This window comes from Ranitomeya imitator, chromosome 6 (assembly GCF_032444005.1).
Source record: "Ranitomeya imitator isolate aRanImi1 chromosome 6, aRanImi1.pri, whole genome shotgun sequence".
NCBI classification, from domain to species: Eukaryota; Metazoa; Chordata; class Amphibia; order Anura; family Dendrobatidae; genus Ranitomeya; species Ranitomeya imitator.
In genome coordinates this window covers 178,912,923-178,928,889 of record NC_091287.1, presented here as the reverse complement: position 1 = coordinate 178,928,889, position 15,967 = coordinate 178,912,923, and the positions used below count along the sequence as shown (strand labels likewise).

The following is a 15,967-nucleotide window of genomic DNA, read 5'->3' as shown; positions in this document are numbered from 1 at the left end:
AATGTGTTTTACAGAAATGAAAGCGTTAATTGCAGTTGCTATGGTAAAACGCTCGCTTCCATGGAGCGCTTTCTTTCATCTCTCATTTCAAGTGCTGCTTCAGACACAGCAGCTGATAATCACGGCTCAGAAAGATGCAGCTTTTTAAATGCAATTACATGGCAATTTTCACAGGCAATAGTTTACTAACAGTGCAATTACAGCTGGCCCAGTAATATGCTTTCAGCCTTTTCCAGGCACTCAGCGTCTAGGATGTTTCACCTCTTGTAAGTTCAGAGGACGTAGAAATCAATAATATAAAATGTCTTACAACACATAACATCACGCTTGTTTTTCTAAATGTCAATTATTTTAGTGTCTCAGTCATTTACAAATCCACGTCTTCTGGTGGAGGAATAAAATGTTCTTTTATTGAGATGTGATAAATCCTGCTCATTACTGTTAGTCACAATTGTATGGACAGTGACTGTGCACTTCAGTCTGGATGACCTTGCTATATGGGAACACGCCATATATCAGAAAGCCTGTCATCCTTTGGACGGGATCAGCCAGGATCATATTCCTCACCAACCGTTACACCGATGCCTCTACCTTGTGCCAGTCATTACACTGGTTACCCACCCATCCACTCAAGAATCCAGTACAAAACTACTACCCTCATCTACAAAGCACTCCATGGCTCAGTTCCACCCTACACCTCCTCTCTGGTCTCAGTCTACCACCCTACCTGTGCCCTCCACTCTGCTAATGACCTCAGGTTAGCATCCTGAATAATCAGAACCTCCCACTCCCGTCTCCAAGACTTTACACGTGCTGCGCCGATTCTTTGGAATGCTCTACCTAGGTTAATATGATTAATCCCCAATCCCCACAGTTTTAAGCATGCCCTAAAAACTGATTTGTTCAGATTGGCCTACCGCCTCAATGCATTAACCTAACTATCCCTGTGTGGCCAATTCATAAAAAAAAAACAATCAGGTTCCTCGCATTATTTTCTCATACACTTTATGCTGTTAATATCCCTCTGTGTCAGTACTGTTACATACTTAGGCAGTTAACTGGTTCATGCAGCTTTACATGAACACCTGAGCCTTATACTATGGCCGTTTTGAATAACTAAAGCAATTGTTACCATCCACCTCTCGTGTCTCCCCTTTTCCTTATAGTTTGTAAGCTGGCGAGCAGGGCCCTCATTCCTCTTGGTATCTATTTTGAACTGTGATTTTTGTTATGCTGTAGTGGCTATTGTCTGTACAAGTCCCCTCTATAGTTTGTAAAGCGCTGCGGAATATGTTGGCACTATAAAAAACACTCTGTTATCCCTTCCCAACGGCTCTTCTATTAAGGATCCCACGGATCGTCTTATAGAGAGTTTGGCTCGTTCCGTTTTTGAATCTTCAAGTTCAGCCCTTTTTTCCTCTTTTGCGGCAACGTGGGTTGCTAAAGCCAAGCTGTTTTGGTCAGAATCTTTGACAAAGGCTCTTCAAGAGAGAGACTTGCCAGCGGAGTTGACAGAAATATCACAGCAGAGGACTAGACAGCCTTTTCGTCGCCAATTTCAGGCCCGTTTCAAACCCTTTCGCAATACCAGATGGACCCCAGCGTCAGGTTCCGCTGCGCAGGTTCGACCAAATCTGGACCGAGACAATGGGACCTCCTATACAGCCAACCCGGGGGGAAGAATACATTCCCAGCCGCCTAGATCCAGGGGGTCCAGGTCTCAAAGGTTTTCAGCCAAGTGACTGGAGGCATCCTCGGATTGCCGCCAAAAGAGTAGGCGCCTACTGTTGTTTCACCAGGCCTGGCTCCATTCAATTCACAACAAGTGGGTGGGAGAGCTCGTGTCCTCAGGGTACAAGATAGAACTGGTTTGTCAACCTCCACACCGGTTCTTCCCATCCCATCTTCCCAGGTCCGAGTCCCGGCGTCTAGCCCTGTTCAATTCTATAGAGTCCCTGCTTCTCCGCGGGGTCATCACTCCTGTTCCAAGGGAGGAGAGATTTCAGGGGTTCTATTCTAACCTATTTGTAGTACCCATAAAAGACGGATGAGTAAGGCCTATTCTGGATCTGAAACGCTTAAAAAGGTTTGTCAACATTCGTCACTTTCATATGGAATCTCTCCGGTCAGTCATTGCGTCTATGGAAAAGGGGGAATTCTTAGCCTCGATAGACATTCAGGATGCCTACCTGCATATTCCCATATTTCCTTCCCATCAAAGATTTCTCCAGTTTGCCATAAAGAACTTACATTTCCAGTTCACGGCTTTACCCTTCGGGCTGGCCTCCGCCCCCAGGGTGTTCACAAAGGTTATGTTGACTGTCCATTCTGCACTCCCAAGGCATAGTAGTCTTGCCATATTTAGATGACCTTCTCATCAAGGGGCCAACCTTTCAGGCCTGCGAAGAGAATGTCAGAATTTCTCTAGACACTCTTTCTCATCTGGGTTGGCTAGTGATTTTAAAGAAGTCATCCCTGGTACCGTCCTGGAGAATCTCATTTCTAGGGATAATTTTCGACACCTCTCAAGCCCTCTCGATCCTGCCCCAGGACAAGGTCCTAGCCCTGCGGCGAGAGGTGAGGAATCTTCGGCAGCTGTACTTTCATACAATCCGGTCCTGCATGAGGGTCTTAGGAAGGATGGTTGCAACAATAGAAGCAGTACCATTTGCACAGCTTCATCTTTGGCCTCTCCAGCATGCCCTTTTAGCAGCATGGGACAATAATCCATTCTCCCTCAACCTCAGGTTCCGGTTGTCTCCCCAGGTCAGGCAGGCTATTTCATGGTGGTTAAACAGCCCATCCTTACTAAAGGGGAAAACCCTTTCCTCCAACCAATTGGCTAGTGGTTACAATGGATGCCAGTCTCCTAGGTTGGGGAGCTGTGTTCTTTCACCACACTGCTCAGGGATGCTGGTCCCCCTGGGAGTCAGGTCTTCCTATCAATATCTTGGAGATTCGGGCAGTTCGACTGGCTTTGCAGTATTTCCATCATCTTCTGGTGGGTCGCCCTGTCCGGATTCAATCGGACAATGCCACAGTCGTGGCATACATAAATCATCAGGGGGGCACCCGCAGCAAGGTGGCCATGGAGGAAGTAGAGCAAATTTTGCTCTGGGCCGAGAGGAATCCCTCGATTTCGGCAGTCCACATTCCGGGCGAGGAGAACTGGGCATCGGACTTCCTCAGTCGGCAGGGCCTGGCTTCCGGGGAATGGTCTCTCCATCCCGAGGTATTTCAGCAAATATGCCATCAATGGGGGACTCCGGACATAGATATAATGATGTCCGGGAGGAATGCCAAGGTACCCAAATTTGTTGCCCGGTATCGAGATCCACAGGCAATAACCGTGGATGCGCTAGTTCTGACTTGGAACCAGTTCCATCTCCCATATCTGTTTCCCCCTCTGGCACTGCTCCCGAAAGTAATCAAGAAAATCAAGTCAGAGAGAGTGCCTGCCATTCTGGTCGCCCCGGATTGGCCGCGGCGGTCATGGTACGCGGACCTAGTTCAGCTTCTCTCCGGAGGTCCATGGCGGCTCCCCGACCGTCCGGATCATATATCTCAAGGGCCAATTTACCACCAGAACTCAGGGGTCCTGTGTTTGATGGACTGGCCGTTGAATCTTGGGTGTTAACTCAGGCCGGGTTCTCCCAAGAGGTGGCTAATACCATGATCAGTGCCCGAAAAAACGTTTCGGCTCGGATTTATTCAGAGCAGAATTTCAATATTTGCAGATGACACTAAACTCTGCAGGGTAATCAATACAGAGGAGGACAATTTTATATTACAAGATGATTTATGTAAACTAGAAGCTTGGGCTGATAAATGGCAAATGAGCTTTAATGGCGATAAATGTATGGTCATGCACTTTATTTTTTTATTATACATTTTTATAGCGCCATTTATTCCATGGCGCTTTACATGTGAATACGGGGCAAATATAGACAAATACATTAAACATGAGCAGATAACAAGGCACACGAGTACATAAGGAGGGAGGACCCTGCCCGCGAGGGCTCACAGTCTGCAGGGGGTGGGTGAGGATACACTAGGAGAGGGAAGAGCTGGCTGTGCGGCTGTTCAGTAGGTTGAGGATCACTGCAGGCTGTAGGCTTGTTGGAAGAGATGAGTCTTCAGGTTCTTTTGCACTTGGGTAGAAGTTATAAGATGTAAAGATGTTCTAAAACTCTAGGCAAAACCGTCAATGAAAAAGACCTGGGTGTATGGGTGGATGACAAACTCATGTTCAGGCAGCTGCTACAAAGGCAAATAAAATAATAGGATGCATTAAAAGAGGCATAGATGCACATGAGGAGAACATAATTTTACCTCTATACAAGTCACTAGTTCGACCACACTTAGAATACTGTGTACAGTTCTGGTCTCCGGTGTATAAGAAAGACATAGCTGAACTAGTGCGGGTGCAGAGAAGAGTGACCAAGGTTATTAGAGGACTAGGGGGTCTGCAATACCAAGATAGGTTACACTTGGGGCTATTTAGTTTGGAAAAACGAAGACTAAGGGGTGATCTTATTTTAACGTATAAATATATGAGGGGACAGTACAAAGACCTTTCTGATGATCTTTTTAATCATAGACCTGAGACAGGGACAAGGGGGCATCCTCTACGTCTGGAGGAAAGAAGGTTTAGGCATAATAACAGACGCGGGTTCTTTACTGTAAGAGCAGTGAGACTATGGAACTCTCTGCCGTATGATGTTGTAATGAGTGATTCATTACATAAATTTAAGAGGGGATTGGATACCTTTCTTGAAAAGTATAATGTTGCAGGGTATATATACTAGATTCCTTGATAGGGCGTTGATCCAGGGAACTAGTCTGATTGCCGTATGTGGAGTCGGGAAGGAATTTTTTCCCCCAAAGTGGAGCTTACTATTTGCCACATGGTTTTTTTGTGCCTTCCTCTGGATCAACATGTTAGGGCATGTTAGGTTAGGCTATGGGTTGAACTAGATGGACTTAAAGTCTTCCTTCAACCTTAATAACTATGTTACTATGTTACTATGTTATTATCACACTTGGAGGATTTTTCTTTCGTGGTGCAGAGAGCGCGGGCTGCCTCCTCTGCATTTTTCCGTTCCAAATACTCTTGCCTTTCTACCGGCAGACCTGGATTCAGGGCTGGCTCCAAGTACTCTTAAAAGGCAGATTTCAGCCTTGTCCGTCCTTTTTCAGTGCAGGATTGCTACAAACCTACATGTAAGGACCTTTTTTCAGGGAGTCGCTCATAAGGTCCCTCCTTATAAAACTCCTTTGGAAGCTTGTCACCTTAATTTGGTCTCAAGGGCTTTACAGGAAGATCCTTTCGAACCTCTTCAAGATATTTCCTTAACTTTCCTTTCCTGGAAGGTCGAATTCTTAGTGGCCATAACTTCCATAAGGCGGGTATCAGAGCTGGCAGCCCATTCCTGTCGTGCTCCTTTTTTATGGTTCCATCAGGATAAGGTGGTGCTCAGACCAGCGCCTTTCTTTTTGCCGAAGGTTGTTTCCTCGTTCCACATTAACGAGGATATAGTTCTTCCCTCTTTTTGTCCGGCACCAACGCACCGTGTGGAAAAAGCCCTCCATACGTTGGACCTAGTGAGAGCGCTGAGGAGGTACATTTTTCGAACAGCTCCTTTTCGACAGACGGATGCTCTGTTTGTCCTCCCAGAGGGTCGCAGGAAGGGATTCGCGGCCTCAAAATCTACCTTGGCCAGGTGGATACGTTCAGCCATTCAGGAGGCCTACCACGCCAAGGGCATGACGGTCCCGGCTGGAATCAAAGCTCACTCCACTAGAGCAGTGGGGGCTTCCTGGGCGATTCGGCATCAGGCCTCAGCAGAACAGGTTTGCAGAGCTGCAACTTGGTCTAGTCTGCATACCTTTGCCAAACATTACAATGTCCACTCCCAGATCTCTGAAGATGCGAGTCTGGGTAGAAGGATTCTTCAGGCAGCAGTAACGCACTTATAACGACAGCTGCCTGGATGGTTATAACCGGTGAGTTAATTCCCCACCCAGGGACTGCTTTAGGACATCCCACTGTCCTGTGTCCCCCAATAAGGCGAAGGAGAAATAGGGATTTTTGTGTTACTCACTGTAAAATCCTTTTCTCCGAGACGCTCATTGGGGGACACAGCTCCTTCCCTGGTAGCCTGACGGCTGCTTTTGTTGTATCTGAATTTATCAGTCAGTAGGTCTTTTTCTATAAGTGTTTTTGTATTTATGCTGTTATATTATTTTTCGCTCTCCTACTGCTTTAGCATCAAACTGGATTCTCTGGTAGCCAGTGTCAGGGTGTATACGACGGAGGAGGAGCGCTAAACTTTTTTTTATGTTTACTTAGCGTCAGCCTCCTGGCGGCAGAAGCATACACCCACTGTTCTGTGTCCCCCAATGAGCATCTCGGAGAAAAGGATTTTACGGTGAGTAACAAAAATCCTTATTTAGTCATGTAAAAGAAATCATGCGAAGAATAGTTTTGGAAAGTTTTCCTCCTTTAATGTTACCCATAATCTATACAAACCAATTGAGAAACAAACTATAATGATTTTGCAGCGAAAATAAAAGTGACAAAACTAAAATAATATGTTTACATAAGTGTGAACACCCTCTGGTTGGGTTCAGAATTAGCCAATCACATTTAACTTTCATGAATTTCCAATTATCCTTTTTTGCATTTTCCTTTTTTGCTCCCCTTTTTCCCTCCCCTTTTTTATTTTTCTATCAATATGGCCATGTGAGAGTTTGTTTTTTTTGTGGGACAAGTTGTACTTTTGAATGACACCATTGATTTTACCATATAGTGTACTGGAAAATGGGGAAAAAAAATCTAAGTGCAGTGAAATTGCAAAAACAGTGCAATTCCACAAATTTTTTTTTTTTGGGGGGGTTTATTTAGCGACTTAAATGTGACACAACAGTGACATTAACAAGAACTAGATGTCCTTCACAAATTGATGCAAAGAGATGAGGAAAATTGGTCCGGCAGGCTGCCAAGTGGAATACAGCATCATTAAAGGAGTTATAGGAATTTCTAGCTAGTACTCGTTGTGTTCTACATGTGTAACACTAATACCGGCGTCTCTGCATGGTTCTCCTTTTCCCTCCATGCAGGGATACCGACATAGTCACGGCCATGTGGTTACCTTATCTCTCAGCACGTATCACTGCTTCCTGTTGTATGTACACGCCGGAAAGACTTCCCAGCAGTCAATAGCTGGGAGGCATCTTCTATTAAAGGCACCCTCCCAAATTAGAAGATGTCTGAGCAAGCTTTGTAGTTCCTTTACATAGTTTGTGTGCAACTCTAGGTTGCCAAGTCCCTTGTCTTAGTATCTTGTGAAGTTAGTTTTTGAACCTGAACCTCTGGTCCTTGTGTGACCAGGGCCTGTAACCGAAACAGCATCTGGGGGTCCCTGAACCCGAAACCGCACCTGGCAGTCCCTTGAGCCTGAGACCGCACCTGCCGGACCCCTGAGTCTGAAGCCACAGCAGCGGTATTTGAATCCTGATGCCACACCAATGGTACCCAAACCTGTAACCAGGTTCCAGAGTCCATACTCTTGGAACCTGTTCTGGTATCCGAATCCAGCCCTGTCTGTGGTTCCATTTCAGTATCCACTCTGTCCGAGGAACCAAAACCCGTAAAGCCTGAATGGAGTCTGAGTCCTGTCTGCTAGCGACTCCGAGTCCAGCGTGTGTCAGCTTATCTGACCACTGGGGTCAGCAGCTGCAGTACTGGGGTCTGCCTAGGAGTGGTACATTGCAGCTACTTGCAGCTCAAGCTTGACTCCATCATCTGGAGCTCCAATGAAAACCAGGTAGCTACTTAGCTACTCTCCTCCTCGGTAAGCCAGGCCCCATGACACAGTGGGTCCACAAACCACATGCACCACCTGTGTGTGTGACAGCATGTGACTAAAATCTCATGTATTCTTCATTTGGTTGGCCTGTTGGGGTAGTGTGGCAAGGCAGAGAAAAAATATCTAAGCCTGGCTATGCTTTGCCAAAACCTATGTCAAGTCTGCCAGAAGCATGTGGTAAAAGATGTTATAGTCTGGGGAGACCAGGGTTGAACTTTTTGGTCATACTTTCAAAAGGTATGTTTAGTGCAAAGCCAACATTGCACATCACTAAAAGAACACCATACACACAGTGACATTTGTGGGTGGCAGCATTATAATTTGGAGCTTTTTTTTGGCAGCTGGAACTGGGGCATTAGTCAAGGTGGAAGGAGTTATGGCCAGTTTCAAATATCAGTCATTTATGAACCATAACCTTAAGGCCTCTGCTAAAATGCTGAAGCTGAAGATGAATTTAACCTTTCTGTATGACAACAACCCTAAGCATACCTCCAAAACGACAAAAGAATGGCTATGCTATTACTCAGGCATAGCCCAGACCTGAATCCAATTGAAATCTATGGATAGACTTGAAAAAGGCGGTACAAAAGAGATGCCCTCACAATCTGACAGATTTGGAACACTGTTACAAAGAAGAGTGGGCAAAGATTGCAAATTCTGGATGTGCCATGATGATAGAGTCTTACCTGAAAAAATTAATGCTGTCATAAATTCAAAGGGCATTTTAATAAAGTATTAATTTAAGGGTGTCCATATTTGTGCAACCACATTTTTTTAATTCTCTATTTTTCTTTTTACACCCGAAAAGATTTCATTTTTCAGTTGAATTGTACAGATTATAGGTGACATCAAAGGTGGAAAAAGATCTGAAATGATTCTTCTTCGTATGATTTTTTACATGATCAAAACACAACATTTTAACAGGTGTAGAATTTTTATATCCACTATATATCGAGTACATATAATCTCTTTGTAACTAATCAACTTTTACTGTCTTTATTGTTTAAAAAGTAGTTTCTTACCTGGATTACTCCTCCACCTTCACCGTTGCTGCCAGCTAAAAACTGTTCAGGCAAACCAACCATCTTCCCCAGCCAGTCTAACATTACTGTTTCCAGTTCTGTGCATGCTGGACTTGAAGCCTTGTAATAATTAGAAAAATAAGCATGAATATAAACATGAAAATAGTAGAAATAATGAGAAAAGATGTATCTTGTAAATATTTAGGAGCAAGAATCTTGAAATGTTGATAACTGAAAAATACCAGTTACATTTTATTGTGATCTTATAATGCAATTGTAAATTATGAAACAGAGTGTGCTAAGTTATCCGCTATATGTACTGCATGGAAAATAAAAAAAAATAAAATAAAATGGCATAATTCTTCAAGAAAACTCAATTGTTCAGCTACTGAGATCTGCTTAGTTGCTTACTATCTAATTGCACATATAATTTGGTATCATCTGTGTATTACATATGGAGATTAATAATATTCCTGCCACGGAAAGCAGTCAGCAAACTTACCCAAGAAAATCCAATGCATCCTATAGCTCCGCACAACATATCAGCAAGCATTGCAGGGTATGAACTCGCAGTGGGAAAGTAAGCAAAAAAGTATGGGCTGTGCCAGTGAGTGACCTGAAATAAAATGTAAAAAAATACTAATTACCATTAAGTGGACCACATTTTAGTTTTTTTTTGCTGAATATTCAGAAAGACCTGAAACCCTAAGGGTATGTGCACACATTAAGCATTCGATGCAGATATTTTTGCATCAATAAAAACATGTCTCTTAACAGGAAAAACACTACGTAAAACTTGTGCTTTTAATGCTTTTTTCTCCTATTCATTAGAATAGGTGAATCATGCTGCAAAAATGCTAAAAGAAGCGACATGCTGTAGATTTGAAACTGCTTCAAATTTGAAAGGATACAGTAAGCAGCATGTGCATCAGATTTCAGAAATCTCAGTCACTTTGCTAGACAGTATAGTGCTGTATTTTTCATGGCAAAAATGTGTGGAAAAAAAGCAGCAAAAACTTGATGTGTGAACATACCCCAATGTTTTTACATTGTGGCAACACCACTCTCATATTAGACAAGGAATAAACCAGAAGATCTAAAATATAATCATTACTTTGTCACCTGTTAAGAATTACATTTCCATTATTTTATAGGCTTGATTAGTCAACAATGTAACTGTTTACTCACATAGAATCTTTTTAGATTATACATTAGCGATTGAGTGGAGTTCACACAGCAATAATAGAAGATTTTTCCTTTTTTTCATTTTGATCACTGTGATAGACCCTAAAGCAGTGATCAAAATAAAAAAGATAGTAAATCAAACCCCCCTTGATCACACCTTTAGTTAGGTAAAAATAATAAAATAAAGAAATGTATTTTTTTCCATTATTCCATTAAGGTTAGGGTTGGGGCTAGAGTTGGGGTTAGGGTTGGGGTTAGAGCTAGGTTTAGGGTTGGGGCTAGGGTTGGGGTTAGAGCTAGGGTTAGGGTTGGGCTAGAGATAGGGTTGGGCTAGGGTTAGAACTAGGGTTAGGGTTGGGCTAGGGTTAGGGTTGAGGCTAGGGTTGGGGTTAGGGTTGTGTTGGAGTTAGGGTTGTGTTGGGGTTAGGGTTGTGTTGGGGTTAGGGTGGTATCAGGGTTAGGGTTGTGATTAGGGTTATGGTTAGCGTTGGTATTAAGGTTAGGGGTGTGTTGGGGTTAGGGTTGGGATTAGGCTGTGTTAGGGTTGGAGTTAGAGTTGGGGGTTTCTACTGTTTAGATACATCAGGTGGTCTACAAACGTGACATGGTGCCCACCATTGATTCCAGCCAATTTTGTGTTCATAAAGTCTAACTGTTCTCCCTCCCTTCTGAGCCCTGCCATGCGCCCAAACAGTGGCGTTTCCCCACATACTGGGTATCGCCGTATTCAGGAGAAATTGCACAACAAATTTTGTGGTCCATTTTCTCCTGATACCTTTGTGAAAATAAAAATGTTTGATTCCAAATAATTTTTTTCTGAAAAAAATTAAAATGTTCATTTTTTCCTTCCACATTGCTTTAGTTCTCGTGAAGCACCTGAAGGGTTAATAAACTTCTTGAAGGTACTTAAGCACACCTTGAGGGGTGCAGTTTTTAGAATGATGTCACTTTTGGGTATTTTCTGTTATATTGACCCCCCAAACTCACTTCAAATGTGAGGTGGTCCCTAAAAAAATGGTTTTGCAAATTTTTCTTGAAAAATGAGAAATTGCTGGTCAACTTTTAACCCTTATAACGTCCCAACAAAAAAATGATGTTTACAAAATTGTGCTGATGTAAAGTAGATGTGTGGGAAATGTTATTTATTAACTATTTTGTGCGATTTGACTCTCTAATTTAAAGGCACAAAAAATAAACACAACTCATATTGAAATTTTTTTACCACTAACATGAAGGACAATATGTCATGAAAATAGAATCTCAGAGTCAGTGGGAACCATTGAAGAATTGCAGAACTATAACCTCATAAAATGAGTGGTCAGAATTGTAAAAATTGGCTTGGCCATTAAATACAAAATTGGCTCTGTCACTAAGGGATTAAGCAAGAGGCATCACTAACCAAACAATACCTTGAAGGCCAAGGAGATCTCCATAAATTTAATCTATGTCATTATTTTTCTCACTTCACTTCGCCAACTTAGACTATTTAATGCTGATGCATCACACACAAATCGGATTACACAAATATTTAAACACAAGTTGTAATAAAATAGGTGAAAAGTCAAAGGGGTGAATACTTTTGGAAGCCAATGTACATCCAATGTACAGCAGGTTACACGTGCGGCATTCAATGCAATATATGATGTTGTATGAATCACAGTTATTGAATGAATATATGTTGTGATTCACACAATGTGGCGGCAGGAGTGATTTTTTTTCTTTCCCAATGCAAACATACAAACTTTGCTCCTGCTCCCTGAGCATTTGTAAAAACCTTTGGACTATAGCAAAAGTGAAGGGGAATTGCGCCAACTGCAACACACATGTGAAAGAGAATATTACCAAGTGAACAACCTCTTGTGGTTATGCATTTACAGACCCTGTGAATGATTTTTCAGAGGGCTTCATCCTGCTTGACAATGGGTAAGTATTTTAATATAATTTTTTTGATCTAGTTGAACTGGGGACTGTAAGATGTGGAGAAAGTAATGAGAAGTAACTAAGTAAATCTATTGTATCCCCTGTCCAATAATCTGCTGCCAATGATGGCGCTCTCATGGAGGAAGAAATTACCACGCTCTTGCTTCTTCTCGCCCTACAGCCTGCACCAGTGGTCCTATTCCCTCACATCTCCTTCAGTCCAATTACCAGCTGTCACTGCCCATCTAACTAAAATATTTAACCTCTGTCTGTCTTCTGATATCTTTCTCTCTTTGTTCAAACACACCATCATGACCCCGTTACTAAAAAAAAAAAATCCCACGACCAGAAATGCACTGCTAACTATAGACCTGTCTCTAATTTTCCCATCATCTCAAACCTCCTGGGATACTTGGTCCACTCTTGTTTAATCCACTATTTCTAAGATAACTCTCTTCTTGACCATTTATAATCCGTTTTCCCTTCTTTACACTCTACAGAAACTGCCCTTACTAAAGTCTCTAACACTCTACTAATAGCTAAATCTAATGGCCACTACTGCCTGCTGATTCTCTTGGATCTCTCTGCTGTATTGGATCACCAGCTGCTCCTCGCCATGCTCTGCTATATTGGCCTCAAAGAAAGTTATTTCTTGGTTCTCCTCCTATCACTTTGACTGCTCCTTGAATGTATCTTTTGTCGGCTCTTATTCCTTTAGTCTTCCCCTTACTATTGGGACTCCTCAAGACTCAGTCCCAAGCCCCCTCTTCTCTCAATACACTGCCCCATTGGACAAGCATAAAGTACCGGTCATTGCGTTTTCCCACCCTTCAACTGAAATTGTTTCCTCAGCACATAGGATGCAACATAACAGTCTTTTCTTCAGGCAAGAAAAAAGCAAAGCAACTCTAACGGACTCGCCAGACTCGTAAGGCCTGGCCTAGAGTATAAGAATGACCTTTCCCAGGATCTCTAGTCACTCCTAAATCCTGGAAACAGAATCTAGTCAAACTACTCAGTAACCCAGTGTTACTGGTACAGACTTCCTGGGACTTACATCATTAAAACCGGCCTCCTTGGTGATATATACATACTGTCAACCACTTAAACTGATGCGTTCTTACTATAAATATAGATATAGAGACCTGGGACTTGTCAAACATCTAGATCTGTAACCGGATCAAAACGTTGCTGCTGTGTTTGTATTTACCAGTCGATCATTATTGGATGCTAAAGCCTCCTTTCAAACACTTGGATTTTCCTTGTGAAAAGGAATCCTCTAACGTTTGTCTTTCATGCACCAACATGGTATTGATGCTTGATGCTTTCTCAAAGTCACTACTATTAGCACAATGGGTTGTATCTGGTATTTTTACTCATTCCTACTGAAATGAATAGAGCTGAGCTGTAATGCCATGCATATCCCATGGCATGAATAAAAAGCATTCTGCGCAGCACTCCTTTTGGGCTTGTGCTCAAGTAGGAATCTACTAAAAAAATAGTAAAAAAAATATGAACTTAGTGCATTAAAAGAATGTGAGAAGGTAGTTTTATTAAACATAGGCAATCCACTTGTATAAATAACTGACATTTCGCCCCCGTAAACCAGCCATATAGAGAAAATAGTTATCAGCTGAAGGTTCCTTCATCCCACACCTAGCTCTCACCAACTTTCTGTAAATTTGCTTGTTTAGCTTGACTAAGCACACACTTTTATCCATTTGGAGCATGTGGGGCATCTTGGGGAATTTTTAGGCTTACAAACAGTTAAACATTTATCACAAAATACTCTTGGGAACTCTGGGTAATATGGGTAATCCGTTATTACCTAGTTTTTAACTCATAAAATATACAATATTAATCGCAGAAAACTCTTTATTCCGAATGAATATGAACACAATAAAATACATATAAATATACCAAGCTAATATGGTTAATTGACATGTAGTTTTGTTATTAATGACCATTATACATATATTTCTTACCCCAGGCATGATAACTCTCTCAACATCTTTCATTATATCCTCATATGATTCCCCTTCTTCTGGGGCAGAATCTGGAATCATGGGTCTTAAGTATCCAGGCTCCACTTCAGGGAAAACTTGCCGTGATTCAATCTGCTCCAGGTAATTTGCAATGTAGTCCACCATATCCCTTCCTCTCTTCCTGAATTCTGCAGAGTTCATGTTAGTGTGTTCTTTTTGTACACCTGAAGAGATAGTCAAATTATGTATTATTTTCAATTGTTGAATTTTAGAAATTACATTATATTATGAATAGACACCAAATATAATGTTTTATTTTATCCCCTATTTGAAAGAAGTAAAAGCTCACAATGTTGGAAACATTGCTAGCTGCAGTATGTAACTCTAATAAATTATAGTAAAAGTGTGCAACTAAAGAAAAACATCTCTAAATTACCTATTGAGAACAAACAGAAGGGAAAAATGAAGGACTTGGTTTTTCCTGCACAATTTGTTCTGTGTGATCAATGGTTTATTGTGTATGAGGAACATTTCTTTTGAGTTCTTATGGCTAGAGGGTTAACAAGAGCATTAATGAGGAGCTGTCACCAGGTAAAAGGTGGCCAATTTTTGCTCTTAGTTTAGTTCAACTGCTCCCTCAAGTAATCATTTTATTTATTTACTTTTATTTACTTTTGTTTATTGACCATATGGTCTAGAAGTATGGGCCTTTTTATTTAGTGCTAATTTATATAGTCTTTTCCAAAAGGGTAGTAATGCAGAACAGCCTAATGATACATCGCAACAGAATCCTGTGAGCCATGAGCACCCACCCATGACCCACCTCTTCTGACAAGCCTACAACCTGCAGTAACCACTGATTGAGCAAAGCGCTGCACGGCCAGCTCTACCCTCACCTACTGTATCCTCACCCATCCCTTGTAGATTGTGAGCCCTCGCGGGCAGGGTCCTCTCTCCTCCTGTACCAGTTGTGACTTGTATTGTTCAAGATTATTGTACTGTTTTATTATGTATACCCCTCCTCACATGTAAAGCGCCATGGAATAAATGGCGCTATAATAATAAATAATAATAATAATGAGCATAAAAATTTGCACTAAACAAAAAGGCCCATATCTCTAAAACCATATGGCGGATTTAAAAAAATAAATAATAAAAGAATACTCAAAGGAGAAAAGAGAATGAAGAAAGAGTAAAAACTGGTCACTTCAGAACTGGTGACAGGTCCTCTTTAACCCCTTCATGACCCAACCTATTTTGACCTTAACGACCTGGCAGTTTTTTGCAATTCTGACCAGTGTCCCTTTATGAGGTAATAACTCGGGAACATTTCAACTGATCCTAACGGTTCTGAGACTTTTTTTTCGTGACATATTGGGCTTCATGTTAGTGGTAAATTTAGGTAAATACTTTTTGCATTTATTTGTGAAAAAAATGGAAATTTGGCTAAAATTTAGAAAATTTTGCAATTTTCAAATTTTGAATTTTTATTCTGTTAAACCAGAGAGTTATGTGACACAAAATAGTTAATAAATAACATTTCCCACATGTCTACTTTACATCAGCACAATTTTGGAAACAACATTTTTTTTTGCTAGGAAGTTATAAGGGTTAAAATTTGACCAGCGATTTCTCATTTTTACAACGAAATTTACAAAACCATTTTTTTTAGGGACCACCTCACATTTGAAGTCAGTTTGAGGGGTCTATATGGCTGAAAATACCCAAAAGTGACACCATTCTAAAAACTGCACTCCTCAAGGTGCTCAAAACCACATTCAAGAAGTTTATTAACCCTTCAGGTGCTTCACAGCAGCAGAAGCAACATGGAAGGAAAAAATGAACATTTAACTTTTTAGTCACAAAAATGATCTTTTAGCAACAATTTTTTTTATTTTCCCAAGGGTAAAAAGAGAAACTGGACCCCAAAAGTTATTGTACAATTTGTCCTGAGTACGCCGATACCTCATATGTGGGGGGGGAA

The 15,967-nt window shown here is 41.6% G+C and overlaps 1 protein-coding gene across 3 annotated transcripts in view; it reads right to left on the bottom strand.

Moving 5' to 3' along the window:
- Positions 1–15,967, bottom strand: part of DDC (dopa decarboxylase) — a 313,463-nt gene that overhangs the window by 265,904 nt on the left and 31,592 nt on the right. For all 3 annotated transcript variants that reach the window (XM_069730344.1, XM_069730340.1, XM_069730343.1), the window contains 3 exons: positions 13,984–14,207; positions 9,396–9,509; positions 8,894–9,013 (listed from right to left, as the gene is read on the bottom strand). In XM_069730344.1, coding sequence (XP_069586445.1) covers positions 8,894–9,013; positions 9,396–9,509; positions 13,984–14,184 — 435 coding nt within the window. In that variant the 5' untranslated portion in view covers positions 14,185–14,207. The remainder of the gene's footprint in view (positions 1–8,893; positions 9,014–9,395; positions 9,510–13,983; positions 14,208–15,967) is intronic.